Source organism: Dendrobates tinctorius, unplaced genomic scaffold (assembly GCF_039654945.1).
Source record: "Dendrobates tinctorius isolate UK_male_01 unplaced genomic scaffold, ASM3965494v1 ptg000383l, whole genome shotgun sequence".
NCBI classification, from domain to species: Eukaryota; Metazoa; Chordata; class Amphibia; order Anura; family Dendrobatidae; genus Dendrobates; species Dendrobates tinctorius.
In genome coordinates, this window is record NW_027362049.1 from 2,509,278 (window position 1) to 2,524,971 (window position 15,694).

The 15,694-nt window shown below is 44.5% G+C and overlaps 1 protein-coding gene across 3 annotated transcripts in view; it reads right to left on the minus strand.

The window, feature by feature from the left end:
• MXRA7 (matrix remodeling associated 7) overlaps positions 1 to 15,694 on the minus strand; it is a 95,210-nt gene that overhangs the window by 14,078 nt on the left and 65,438 nt on the right. For 2 of the 3 annotated variants that reach the window (XM_073563189.1, XM_073563192.1), the window contains exon 3: positions 6,883 to 6,979. In XM_073563189.1, coding sequence (XP_073419290.1) covers positions 6,883 to 6,979 — 97 coding nt within the window. Of the gene's footprint in view, positions 1 to 579; positions 645 to 6,882; positions 6,980 to 15,694 lie in introns of all 3 variants that reach the window. The other variant, XM_073563191.1, reaches the window with a different exon arrangement.

Below are 15,694 nucleotides of genomic sequence, written 5' to 3' on the forward strand. Positions count from 1 at the left end.
CACTAGTATACCTCTTTCATTAAGATGAGCTGAATGGGTATTGAGTAGGGCACTGAAGTGGTAAAGGTTCTCTTTAGTTTCTTCAGAAATGTTTGTGTAGTGATACATAGTAAACACTTGGGGGCGATATAGCATCACTTATTAATCCCGCTGTAGGCATTTAGCAGCATAATAAGAGATACTTATATTATATGGTGGCCAACACTGGTCGGCACCACCTGGGGTTGGTAGATTTTGCAACACACATGGTTATTTGTCCATTTAACAGTCTCTATTCACTAAAAAAGGAATATATTCTGCAGAAGGTATCTATGCAGAAATTAACATAATTCAAAGTGACTGATTCCCATAATAAGATTATAAAGGGAATTGCCAGAAGCATACTATGCAATGGGTAGATTCACAAAGCTTCATTGCAAGTATTTAGCTAAAGAAAATGAGAACCTTTAGCATTTCCAGTACTAGAGGTATAGTAGTGATGGGCATAAATGGAGGGTAGGGGGATACAGGGGTATGTAACAGACACGTTAATGAGTTTTACTGGAGGCTAATTACTAACACATGGGTTGTACGTCTTACCACATGTAACAGTGCGTGGGCATTGTACGTGTTACAGGGATGTGAGATCAGAGGTCAACTCAATCCTGAAAGGCAAATGCATGATGCTTACCACAACGTTGTGCATCTCATCGGGTGCACATATCACACAAATATTAATGGACATGACAAATATGGAATATCATTCTTACAGCCATAGTATAAATTGGGGAGGGAAGCCCAATAGCCAATGTCACAGTGGGAACTTCTTGAAAGACAGGTGAGCGGGCACCAACCAAATGAATGCTCATGCAGGGATCACCACATGCAAGTATAATAAGTAAGTATACAAAAAGAGAGAAAAGACTATGCATGTATGTGGGATCACCACGCCAGAAACCAAATATTAAAAAAATATATAATTTTATTATGGAATACACAAAAGACAGCAGCAAAGGAGCGGCAAAAAACACCACACATAAAAACATTTAAAACAATCTGATCGACATGTAAACCGCTGGCTGCGAAATATAAAGGCACCAATTGAAAGCAATAGCAGTCTCAATATCGAAACATATAATACAGACAATAAGATGAGGACACACAAGCACACAAATGACTGGATAATATGATAAGATCCTATACCAACATGCAAGGTGTGTAGCACATAACAGAAAATATCAATCAATACATCCTGAAAAGAGCCCCTACAGTGTTAGAAAAATGTCTAATAAAAGGGGTATAAATGTCACATATACCTCCCCATAGACTGAGAGCAATAGCCCTAAAGAGTCATTGATGCTGCCAAAAAGGATAAAGGCTAGTAAAATGTGGCAGTGAAAGACCCCAAACAGGAGTGTGATACATCACCCAAAGATAAAGCAGTCAGTAAGTCCAGTCAGAGGTCGCCCCAGCGTCTGTATATGGTGCCAGCAGCCACCGCGGGATACAAAGCAACCAACCTTTGTGTTTTTGGTTGCTGCGCGACGGCGCCTGCGCAATTGATATCCGCTAAGCTATGAGGTCATATCCGCTTCTACGACATTCCCTGAACGCCGCCAGCCGTCACCTGGTTTGGATTTATGTGTGATTTTTTTTATTTAAATAGATGGCGCTTAGGGGCTGTATTAGCACTCACCTTGAGAAAGACACCTAGCGGTGTCAGAACGCGTGGGTCTTTGTATCCCGCGGTGGCTGCTGGCACCATATACAGACGCTGGGGCGACCTCTGACTGGACTTACTGACTGCTTTATCTTTGGGTGATGTATCACACTCCTGTTTGGGGTCTTTCACTGCCACATTTTACTAGCCTTTATCCTTTTTGGCAGCATCAATGACTCTTTAGGGCTATTGCTCTCAGTCTATGGGGAGGTATATGTGACATTTATACCCCTTTTATTAGACATTTTTCTAACATTGTAGGGGCTCTTTTCAGGATGTATTGATTGATATTTTCTGTTATGTGCTACACACCTTGCATGTTGGTATAGGATCTTATCATATTATCCAGTCATTTGTGTGCTTGTGTGTCCTCATTTTATTGTCTGTATTATATGTTTCGATATTGAGACTGCTATTGCTTTCAATTGGTGCCTTTATATTTCGCAGCCAGCGGTTTACATGTCGATCAGATTGTTTTAATTGTTTTTATGTGTGGTGTTTTTTGCCGCTCCTTTGCTGCTGTCTTTTGTGTATGCCATAATAAAATTATATATTTTTTTAATATTTGGTTTCTGGCGTGGTGATCCCACATACATACAGTGGGAACTCCTATAACGACTTCACCCTTTGGTCAGTTTATCATCGTATATGTTATGTTACCTAGCCATTAGGTGACTGTGCACATTCATACAACCTACTGAATAGGAGATTTGGCCAACATAATTTGGGGCCTATCCCTCCATGTGCCCTACAGCAGTTGTATAAAGCCCCATTCATGTTGTAACCAATTTGGAGAGAAAATTGTAAATTGGTAGCCAAAATACTTTCCCAGTCACATAAATTCTGCATTCATCTTCTACCACCAGGCACACTGTACCATAGGGCCCGTGCACATGGCGTTGTTGGTATCATGGGTCTGCAGTAATCTGTAATATGATATGGATACCATATCGGTTTGCCGTAATATGGCACCCAGAGAAGCATATTATGACCCATGTGTGGCTTTGCAAAAAAATAAGAGTTTGGTCATGTTTGGCCAGCCTGAGGGTATGTTCACAATGAGTTTTTGGAATTTTTGAAACAAAAACTGAGCATAAACTCTCCAAATCCTCCTAAAAAACTCAGAACTCTTCAAAACCTTGGAGTTTACACTCAGTTTACGCTTCCGAAAACTCAGCAAAAAGACTCATTGTGCACATAACCTTTAAAAGAGTTCTCCAAGAATTAGATAAAATGGCATCGCTGATATACGGTAATTCAAACTGCAGATGGGCTGCAGACATACATGTTGCAAATGACAAGAGCTGTATCACACATACCTCAGTTGGCAGAAGGAGGACGGTTGTCATAAGTGAAGAAACATACCTCTTTCTCCGTGTGCACACAGGGAGTTATCTCCAGCTTCATCCTCCTCAGTGCTTATTTCTTTTCCAGTTGAGTGCAGTCAGTCTACCTGCACTGCTATAGAGCTGTCAGACTTAGGCCTGTTTCACATTTCCGTTATTTTGATGGGAGGCAGATCCGCCTCCGTCATGGGCTAAATGGATGCTACAGGATCCGTGTTGTGTACGGATCCGCTGGAGGGGAAATTTAAAGGAACCGCGGCCTGGAAAGGAGAGAGAGAGGGCGAGAGAGAGAGTTGCACGGCTGTTCCGGAATGCTACTCAGGGGTTAAAAGCCATGCTCCAGTGAATCTGCCGGGCATGCGCAATATAAATTAGCGGACCGTCGCTCGGAAAAAACGTTGCAGAGTCCGTCTCATCCGCCCAGGAGACGCTAAAAGTTTGACGGATCCGTCAAAAATGGGTGGGATGGACGACCGTCAGTCAAGATCCGCCGCTAATGTAAGTCTACGGGGGAAAAAACGGATCCGCCCCTTTTTCGGCGGATCCGGGGGGTTTTTGAAAATTGGCGGATTTTGACTGACGTCAAAAAACGGAAGTGTGAAACAGGCCTTAAGGAGAAGGATGAAGCTTGAGATCTTCTCCCTAAGTCTGAGCACAGTGTGGGTTAAAACATATTTCTTTACATATTTCTTCACATACATTCTTCACACTGGGCTCCCAGCCGCCGACGGTGTACAGTGAAAATATTCACCACCCTTGACATTTTTTGTGTTTTGCTACCTCACAACCTGGAATTTCACTGCTTTTTGAGGGGTTGCATCAGTTCATGTAAATAACATGTCTACAACTGTGAAAATTTGTTTTTCTTTTTATCGTGAAGCAACAACAAAAAGAACAAAATAACTGAAAATTTCAGTGTGTGTAACTAGTCACCCACTAAAGTTAGTTCTTTGTGCAGCATTTACAGCTGCAAAGTTACTTTTGGATAAGTCTCTATGAGCTTTCCTCATCTTGCCACTGGGATTTTTGCCCATTCTTCAAGGCAAAACTGTTCCAGCTCCTTCAAGTTAGATGGTTTCCACTGGTGAACAGTAATCTTCAAGTCTGACCACAGATTCTAAATTGGATTAATGTCTGGGCTTTCACTAGGTCACCCCAAAACACTTATGTTTTCACAGTATGCTTTGGGTCATTGTCTTGTTTGAACGTGAACCTCTGTCCCAGTCGCAAATCTCTTACAAACTGAAACAGGTTTTGCTTAAGAATATCCCTGTATTTCACAACATCCATCTTGACCTTGACTAGGACATTTTCCCTGTCCCTGTTGATGGTGTTCTTTGGGTGATGAGCAGTGTTGGTTTGGGGCAAGACACAGCATTTACTGTGGTGCCAAAAAGTTAAATGTTGGTCCCACTTCTTCCAAACATTTTGGGAGTTTCCCACATGTCTTTTGGCAAACTCAAAACGATTCTTACAATTTTTGTGTGTAAGTGTGAGGGGTGCCAGGGCCAAAGTCGTGGCCCGCAATGATAGCTGCTGGAGCACACCCTGGCCACCCGCCACATAATTACAATGTCCCCTTTGCAGCGTACCTTCTTTAATGCCGTCAGTGCCATCAGGGTCCCCCCTGATCTGCTGGGGGTTCACTCCTATTGGTTGCACAGAGAGACAGAGTCCAGCTTCAACTTGTAACAGACAACTTTACACAAATCCTTTCGCAGTACATCCAGTTCAGTTACAGCAACTTCACAGGGAACATCGCTGACTCAAAAAAAAAAAAAAAACAGGCAGAGATGCTTACCTGTATAGACAGGCCTCAATACAAATGCACTAACAGGGTGCAGCGGACCCATGTGGCAAATACGAATTAATTTTGTTGCACTGGTGTGCCACACGGCCAATCCCTGATTGTAGGCTGGCTGTTTCATTAGGTATTATTGCACCTGTGCAGTTGCCATTTTACTTGGGTCCGCTGCACCCTGTTAGTGCATTTGTATTGAGGCTGTCTATATAGGTAAGCATCTCTGCCTGTTTTGAGTTTTTTTTTCAAATATTGGAGGATTCTTTAATCTTTCTGTGGTTTTCAACATCACTGACACAGCCTTGTCTATGCTTGTCTGTGCTTTTCCCTACTTCTTCTAGAATGCTCTCGGGTCATACTGACTCATCCGGTACCGCAGCGTTTCTTCTGTCCAGCTTAACTACGTTCAGGTTTTCCCCTGTCCATTTTGCCCCAGACATAAGGGCATCTGCCCACGTAGTCAGCTGCCACATCTTGCGGCTGCCCTGCATTCCACTGTTGCTTTGTCCTTCAGTTCCCAAGCCCTGGACAACTGGGCTCCTAGCTTTAAACGTTACGGGGTCCACTGTGTAGCCTGGACTCTAAGGCCCTACCGAACTGTCTGGGCTCCCTGGCCGTACTAACTACATTCAGGAAATACTCCTGTCTTACCCACAGTAGGCCCCTCCTATATTAACTATTTGTTATACTAAACTCCTATTCCTATCCTACTATGTCCCCCTCTAGTGGCTAACCCTATAACTGCACTTTCCCCATCTATACAACATATATATACACATAGCAGCATCAGATACATTATATATACAATTATACGAACAATATAATATCAACATGAGGAAAAAGGAATGGAGCATCACGCGGTCACGGTACACCCCTTACATAAGTAAGACTTTTTTTCTGGCCACTCTTCCATGAAGACCATATCTCTTCTAGGGAACTGCTCTTTAGAGTTACCTTTGGTCTCTATGCTGCCGCTCTGATTAATGCCCTCCTTGCCTGGGCTGAGAGTTTTGGTGGGTGTCTCTCTCTTGGCAGGTTTATTGTGGTACCATATTCATCCATTTCTTTCTATTTGATGATAATGGATGTGATGGTGTTCCAAGAGATCATCAGAGATTGGGATTTTTTTTTATAACCCATCCCTGATTTGTACTTCTCAACAACTTTGTCCCTAATTTGTTTGGAGATCTCCTTGGTCTTCATGATGTTGTTTGGTTAGTGGTGCCTCTTGCTTTTTGGTGTTGAAGCTTCTGTGGCCTTTCATAAAAGGTGTGTATATACTGACAGACCATGTGACACCTAGATTGCACACAGGGGAACTTCCTTGCACTAAGTATGTGACTTCTGAAGGCAATTGTTTGCACCAGAAGTTTTTAGGGGTTTCATAGAAAAAGTGGTAAATACATATGCACATGCCAATTTTTATTTATTTGATCCCAGAAATTTAATATATGACTATATTTTTCTCACTTCACCAACTTAAGACTATTTAGTGATGACGCATCACACACAAATCGAATTACAAAAACATTTAAACACAGGTTGTAATGTAACAAAATAGGTAAAAAGCCAAGGAGATGAATACTTTCGCAAGCCACTGTATGTGTGATACTACAGCTTTTGTTAGTTGAGACACACATCACCAGAGCTGTATGTCTTTAGTCTAAAACCCACACTAACATGTGACTAGGAAGGGCTGCAGTTGGAATAATATCAGGGACTCCATTTTATCTCACACTTAGAGAAGCATGTTGTACCACTCAGCATAGACATTTACTGTATTATTTAATGACATGTATTAATAAAGTCAGGAACATATGTCTAAATGAATAGCTGCAAATTCCTCAGTGTTCAAGTTGATTGCAAGCTCTTGTGCAGGGTTACAGGTATACTTTCCTTGTGCTGTGTTATGCCATATATGAAAGAGAATTGTCTACAAAACGAACAAAATCCTTTATGTCTCTGATTTGCAACCATAAATCTGAGCCAAGTTTAGTGCATGACATGCAAGAGGTTCCAGCAATGAATGGACTTACCTCTGCTCCTCCTCTAACTCCTCCTTTGTTAGCATGCTCTCATAATCACTACCTCGCAGTTTTCCTGGTTGATATTTAAAAGAGAATGCCTCATCATCTGAAAATAGAAAGACAAAAAAAAAGAGAGTGACTTGGAACTTCCCAAAAGTATTCCAGTTGTTTCATACCAGATTTGAGAAACAGAGAACAAGTGGTTGCCCACTGGCTAAAACCTTACGTCAAGTAGATCATTTGCTAGAATAAGAAAAAACTCATGGCCGACTCGGCCAACTGGGTCAATCTATTTCTGAATCATTGATGGCCAAGTCAACACATACCAGAACGTCAGGTTTAGAAGTATCATTAAAAACTTAGGTCCTACTGAGTGTTATGTTATCGCATATAGAGCTGTAGACCACTGGGGGACATTTGGACTGGGCCCAATGACTTCTGTATGGGTCAAAACCAACATTCCATGTTTTATATCACTCACATTCCTTCAGAGTCCTTTTCTTTTTTAAGTTTAAGTTAATGCTCAATGGTTTAACATTAGTCTTTGATTTCACATCTCCAGGGATATAACACATGATATTCCACCCTGTTCTGCCCTGTGATTACTGAAATAACTTTACAAACCTCCAAGTCTATCAACTGTCTAATATTATCCAATTCACTAGAATCATTAGAAGGAGATCAGTGCCATATGGCAGCCAAGATCATGGCTTCTCTAATAACAGAAACATACACACCACTCCGAAAGAAGGGGTTGATTAGTGCTGCAGTTTTTTGTTTTTTTCAAAGTTCCTTCCTTGGACAGAACAATACTGCAAAGCCCTAAATAATGGGTGAATGGGTACTGCACTGTACAGCCAGTGGGACATTGACACCTTTGTCCTCAGGATTGAACGCATACCAGAGGTTATCCTAGTATCCATAGACTGGACATACACTACATGGATAACGATATTGGGACACCTACACATTATACCTACAGGGACTTTTATGACATGCCATTATAAACCCATAGATAATAATATAGAGTCGGATCTCTCTTTACAGCTAAAACAGCTTCCACTCGTCTGTGAAAACTTTCCTCAAGATTTTGGAGAGCATCTATGGGAATTTTTACCCATTAGTACAGAAGAACATTTGCGAGATCAAACACTGATGTTGTAGGATATGTCCTGGGTCACAATTTCCTTTTTAGTTCATCCAAAGGTGTTCTTGCTGAAGCTAACATCAGGCCTCATGTCCTGTTCTTCCAAAGAAACCTGGTAACAGTTTTGAAAAGGATCTTTTCTGTTCCAGCATGCAAGTACCCCGTGTACAAAGCTGGAAGCATGCAATTGTCCAAAATGTCCTAGTTTGCTAAAGCTTTTAAGATTTCCCTGCAATAGTTCTTTTTTTTTTTTTGAATCAGATCTTTTTTATTAAACATTCAGGAATCAATACAGAAAGAATATGACATCTTATATAGCTAGTAAAATTTACATTGAGAGCAAATATTATTTAAAGGGTAAAACTCTTCCTGTGTAAGAATAAATAAAAAGAAGAAATCTCAAAACACAGATATTTGCATAAAATTGAGCCTATAAACAACATGGCTCCACAAATAAACAAAAATCAAAATTATACATCAGTGCCTCATTTCAGCGGGAAAACCATCCCCGCCAGCCGCGCCACTCCGCATCATATTTCGCCCCCCCCCGCCCCCCACGGATATCAGGTCCAATCCACCCCAGCTCCCTCCCACCGCGCCACTCAAAATCTACTTCGCCACAAAGGGCACTAGACTTTATTTTCACCCCCCAAGCATCCCCTCATCGCAAGCACAACAGCAACTGGTCCAACATCGCATCCCGTACCAGTGCGCCCGAGGGGAGACCCGGTGACTCCATCCATGGCTGCCAAATTTTGTAAAACTTTCTTAATGCATTTCTTTTTAAATAAGCCCCCCTTTCCAATCTGATGACATTATTTAGTTTATTTTTAAGCTCTGACAATGTTGGTGGCATAGGATCCAACCAATGATATGCAAGTATCTTTCTTGCCTGATACAGGATGCGTGCTATTCCCAGGGCCACTGCAGAGTCCGGTTCAACCCCCTCCTCCCACAAATTCAACAAACATAGACGAGGTGACGGTCGTATTGTGATATGGTATACTTGGGCTATGAGTCCCAGGGTCTGCCTCCAGAAATCCCCAATGTGCCCGCACTCCCACATAACATGCATCAAGTGGGCATCATCCTGCCCACACCTAACACATTGTGTATTGGGCCTAAGTCCCATTTTAAATAATAAGCTGGGTGTTTTATATACCCTGTGAATGAGATATATTTGCGAAAGCCGCTGGCACTCAGAAACCGCCATTTTAGGGACCTGTTCTAGAATATCGGACCACTGGTCCTCCGTCAGGGGGCCAACGTCCCGTTCCCACTTATTCTTAGCAGCAGTCAGTGGATATGTCTCCAGATGGGCAGGTAATAATCTTTTATATAATTCAGAGATAAGTCCCCTAGAAGACTCAGATGTAAGTAGCATATGTAGTGTTTGATTATGTGTCACTATCACCGGATTTGTCCTTCTCTGTTTTTCCAATGCATGTCTTAGCTGTAAGTACTGATAAAAGAAGACGTGCGGGAGGTGAAATTCTGTTCTCAATTGTTCAAAACTCTTAAGAGTATTATTTTGCAAAATTTGTGACACCAGATAAATCCCTTTATCTTCCCATCTTCCGAACCCCACCAGCTTTTTGATCTCTTGCAAATCCGGATTTCGCCACAATGGCCACAATTCCGTAGGCCCATTTATCTTCAAAAGAGACTTACCCCTATCCCACACCTTGAAAATCATAGCCAACGTGGGGTATCGTGCCCCATTTATCTGCCGTCTTCCCACCTCCAACCGGCACCCTGGATATTTCCATACCGATCCTTCCCTCACAATATCACCACCATTGTCACACGCCCCGTCTCTACCCCAACCCTTAAGATGTTGCATCTGGGAGGCTATAAAGTATATGAATGGGTTTGGCACCGCCAATCCTCCCTCCTCCTTCCCTCGCTGCAGTATCTCCAAGCGAATCCTAGCCTGTTTTTTCTTCCAAATTAATTCCCGGAATAATGTATTTATTTTTGCAAAAAAGTCCCTACAGATCCACACCGGAGAATTATGTATCAAATATAATAATTGTGGCATCATTACCATTTTGATTAAGTTAGATCTACCAATATTCGACAACGGCAGGCGACACCAAGTATGTACTTTTGCTCTAAATCGCTGCAACAGGGGCTCCAGATTCAGAGCCCGAAAATCCTTCGGGGCAGGACTAACAATTATACCCAGATACTTAAACCTCCGAACTACAGGGACCGGTATCTGCAAATCTGAGAAATCCGCCGGGAGAGGGTCTATCGGCATTAAAGCTGATTTGGACCAATTAATCCGAAGACCAGACCTCAGCCCAAATTCTCGAATGACCTCCATTGCCGGCAAAATCGAGGAATGTACCTTATCTAAATATAGAAGTAAATCATCCGCGTACAATGATATCCTCAACTCCACAGTTCCACATCTGAATCCCATTATTTCTCTGGACTTCCGAATTGCAACTGCCAATGGCTCCACCGCAGTAGCAAATAGCAAGGGCGAGAGCGGGCACCCCTGTCTAGTACCTCTCCCAAGAGGAAAAGACTCAGAGACCCTGCCATTAGCCCCAACCTTCGCCACCGGCGAGCCATACAACAGCCTCACCCAATTTATAAATCTGTGTCCAAAGCCCATTTTCCGAAGTACCGCCCACAAAAAACCCCACTCCAAACTATCGAACGCCTTAGCGGCGTCTAAGGACAAAATTGCTCTTCCCCCCAACTCCCCAGAACTATGTTGAATCCCCAAGTATAGTTTCCTAAGGTTCATAGATGTGGCTCTGCCTGGGATAAATCCCGCCTGATCCTTCTGTATAACAGATGAGATAACTCGGGACATCCTATTGGCGAGTACCTTGGCCAATAATTTAACATCTGTTGATAATAGGGAAATCGGGCGATATGAATCCGGAACCTCTGGATCCTTTCCGGGCTTTAATATTAAAACTATCAAAGCTTCCCTCATAGATGGCGGGAGGACCCTCTGCCTTTCAGCCTCTTCAAATACCTTAAGTAGCTTAGGTAGCAGTAAGGGTGCATAGGTTTTGTAAAACTCGCCAGGCAGGCCATCCATTCCTGGAGCCTTTTCATTTTGCATCTGACCAAGCGCCTCCTCCAACTCCTCCAACAGGATGTCCCGATCCAATGAATCCCTATCGCTATCAGCCAATGCAGGGAGAGAGAGAGCATCCAGGTACTGCTCAATCTCAGTCTCCGTGAGACTGCAATCTGATGTGTATAGTCGCATATAATACCTCCTTATCTCACTCACTATGTCCGCACTGTCTGTCACAGGACCACCCGAGTCCGTTTTTAGCCTATTGATATATGAAGATCCGTCCTGTGCTCTAATGACCGTGGCCAATAAATGTCCTACTCCCTCCCCCTCTATAAAATATTTTTGTTTGAGGAAATAACGTTTATTTGCTGCCGCCGACATGAGGTTTTCCCTGAGCGACCCCTGTGCCTTCTCCAAAGCTTTTTTAGTTTCCTCTGTCGGGTTGAGTATCACCGCAGCCTCCGCAACAGACACCTCCTGGATCAGACTCTGGGTGTAGCGTCTATTTTGGCTTTTCCGTGTGCATATTTCTCTAATATATAAGCCCCTGACATAGGCTTTCATGGAATCCCAGACTATGTGTGATGATGCAGAGTACTCATTAAGTTGAAAATATTCTAGAATGGCATCATGCAAAGATCCCCCTATAAGCTGGATCCAGAAGGGATTAAGCTTCCAGATAGGTCTAGATAGGGTGAGGGGGTGTCCCCATGAAAGTGTGACATGTAGCGGCGAGTGATCAGATACACTTCTAGGCAGGTAGGCCACCCCTCGTACATATGGGGTCATGAGTGTATTCCCAATGGCCAGGTCTATCCGTGACATAGCGTGGTGGGAGCTAGAGTAGCAGGAAAACTGTCTGGCTGTGGGGTTTTGGACACGCCAAAGATCTACCATACCCAGCTCCACTAACGTTCTAGCAAATGAGGTTGAGGCTGCATCTTCTGATATGTTTCCCGAATGCAACTTATCCAAACAGGGATGCAAATATGTATTAAAATCTCCTATTAGAAGAGTCGGCGCAGGGGGAAAGGAACCCAAAATAGACAAGATTCTTTTTACTGGTTCGACTGAATAGGGCGGGGGGATGTATATGGCAACCAAAATAAATTGTATACCGTATAACGTGCAAAGCAAACATACAAATCTGCCCCCAGGGTCAACCACTGATTTAGTACATGAGAAGGGGATGGACCTGTGCACCAGCACACTGACACCCCGCGCATGGGTCGAGTACGTGGAATGATATTCATGTGAAACCCATCCCTTTCTTAGCCAATGAATATTATCTTTCACCATGTGGGTCTCAGACATACACAGGATAGCCGGGAGAAATTTCTGCATATTAGTAAATATAGCACATCTCTTATTTGCATCCCCGAGCCCCCTAACATTCCACGCTACAATATTAAGTGATATCGCCATAAGAGCAGACTAAAAAATGAGAAATCGGAACATACTCCACTCCCGAGGGAGAGAGGCAATCTCCACCATCCCTCAGTACAATGAATTGGGCGACACGGCTGACGCACATCACATCCCACAGAACAATTAGGGAATACAACAACAAACGAAAAAAACAAAGGAGGGAGAGGGAGCACTGCACACCAGTGCACAGCGCCCCTACCCCCAAACACAAGTGTAACTTGCACATTTCTCTCAAATAGAGAGAATCAGGGCTAGAAAACTCGCCCAGAGTCCATGCAGGGAGAAGGGTCCACAGCTTGTCACTGTAACGAGTGTCCACAGCAATCCGGTCAGCTCCCGCCCTGAATCCGAAATGGAATGAACAGTAGTAATTATACCAGCATAGCATCCTAGACAAAAAGGAGTAACAACACCTGGTGGCGAAAAAAGGGAGAACTTCAAGTATTCTTCCTCCTCATGGACCTCTCATTAATATCCAGCCAGGACAGCGCCATTCCCGCCGTATCAAAAAAGTGCGTTTCTCCATTCACATCAATCCGCAGTCTAGCAGGGTACATCATGGAATATGTCACCTGTAAGTCACGTAGGCGTTTTTTAATCTCAATAAATTGCGCCCTTTTACGCTGCACCTCCAGGGAAAAATCAGGGAAAATGGAGACTTTCCTCCCATTAATAGCAAGTTCCTTAATGTCTCTGGATCTGCGCAGGATAGCATCTCTATCTTTAAAGTGTAGGAGCTTAAGCAAGATGGGACACGGGGGTGCTCCAGGCGGGGGGGCACGCGTAGGGACCCTGTGTGCTCTCTCAATAGTAAAGAATGGGGACAAAACATCTTTACCAAAGGTGTCCATTAGCCATTTTTCAAAAAAGCCAAGTGAGTCAGTCCCCTCCGTCCTCTCCGGAACCCCCACCAGTCGCAGATTACTTCTACGGGAGCGGTTCTCTAAATCATCCACCTTGTTCAGCAGTATTGTAATATTTTGCGTGGCTTTTCCCAGCTCCCGTGTTATTGGTGGCAATTTATCCTCCGTCGCACCAACACGCTCCTCCAGTTCCCCCACCCTGGCAGTCACCCCTCGCAGCTCTTGTTTAATACAGGCCATGTCCTTGGTGACAATCTCCATTTGATTACTTAGAGTGGCCAGTGTGGTATTGCAGGAGTTAATTGCTGCGAGGATTTCTCCCAGTGTGGGCTCAGCAGTCACAGACTCCGGCTGCTCCCCATCCCCCACTCCTTCCTCCTCCAGCACAGGCCCCTGTGTCTGCACATGTTGGGCTGAAGGGGGGCCCAGTTTACTCACTGTTCCCTCCCTGGAGAGATGATCCTCCAGCTCCACGCTGCATCCAGCGTCTGCCTCAGTCTGTGCACTGGGCGATCGAGCAGCAGCAGGAGGCACCCTTGCATATCGTTCCAGCCTGCCAGCAGCTCCCATCGCTCCACTACCAGCCGACTTGTTGTTTGCTGGCGCCATCCTGGATGTAGCAGAGGCGCGCCCCGGCGTCTCCTTATCTTTTTTACTGCTGCGGTTCGACATGGCCCAAGGATCCTCCGCTGTCTAAACGCCCAGGGAGATATTGCAGCCCTCCAGGTCAGTGGGACTCGTCAGCAGTGCCGGTAATCAGGATTTATTGTCGGATCCGGGCAGGAGCTCTCTCACTCCACGTCCTCCCTACATGAGGTCCAGGCCACGCCCCCCTGCAATAGTTCTAAATGGCTTAGACCTAACCATGAAAACAACCCCATAACATCATTATCCCTTCTCCACCAAATTTTACAATTCGCACAATGCAGTTAGGCAGATAACGTCCTCCTGGCATTTTCCAAATCCTGATTCTTCCACCAGATAATGTATCATGATTCGTCACTCTACAGAACACGTTCATTCTACTTTACTGTAGTGGTGGCTTTACACATCCTCAGGGGCGTAACACAGCAGTCGCCACTGCGACCGGGCCCGGGGGGAGTCAGGGGACCGGCAGGTCAGATCATGATATCTCCTAACCGTCTCGATTCTCGCGGGACAGTCCCGTTTTTGACCCCTATGCGCGTCCCGCCAGGGAGTCTATTCTTCATGCACTGCACTAAGCCACCATGCCCCCCCCATGCACCCCATCCTCGCCCTCCCAGATAGACCCACTGCAGCCTGCAATGACGTCCTAGGCTGTTCTTTTCTGTGCGCACAGGACCTGTGATGAGGTCACAGGAGGGAAGGAGTCAGGGGTCACATGATCAGGGGCCTCGTTGTCTGCAGGACTCTGCTGTGCTGGTTGTCATGGTGCTGGATGAGGTAAAGTTTCTGTGTGGGGTCAGGAGGGGTTCACCGGGTGGATGTAGCAGAGCTGTGTGTGTACAAGGTGTACAGAGCGAAGCCATGTGTGTACGAAGTGTATGGAGCGCAGCTGTGTGTGTACGGAGTAGTGATGGGAAGTACGGCTCTTTTTGGTGAGCTGGCTCATTTCGTTCACAGCAGGGAGCCGGCTCTTTGAATTGGATCATTCACGAACGACACATCACTAGTACGGAGCGCAGATGCGTGTGTACGAGGTGTACGGAGCGGAGCCGTGTGTGTACGAGGTGTACGGAGCGGAGCCACGTGTGTACGAGGTGTACGGAGCAGAGCTGCGTGTGTACGAGGTGTACGGAGCGGAGATGTGCGTGTTTTTTGGCATGGGGGCCCCATTTGAAAGTTCGCACCGGGGCCCATAACTTTGTAGTTACGCCACTGCACATCCCCATCCAATACCTGGAATTGTGCTTCATAATGTAAAACTATTTTGCAGCTGTTCGTCCACGGAAACCCATGCCATAATGCTCCTGCCATCATTTTTTGTGCTAATGTATATGGCAGAGGATGTCTGGACTAAGTTATTGAGTCAGCACAGCGTTGGTCACGTTTATGCATTATGCTCCTCAGAACTCGGTGACCCCACTCTGTAACTTTTATCAGGTCTGTTACTTTGGGACTGAGATGCTGTAGATTTTAAACGCTTTCACTTTTCAATAATACCGCTCACAGCTGATTGTGGAATATCTAGGAGGGTAGAAATGTGATAATCTGACTTGTTGCAAAGGTCACGCTCCAATTCAGATAGCTCTTTATAATGAGCCATTCTTTCACAAATGTTAGCAAAGACAAGGCAAGAAGTTGGGTTTTTTACACATGTGATTATGAGACTAATTGAAAACCCTGAACTCA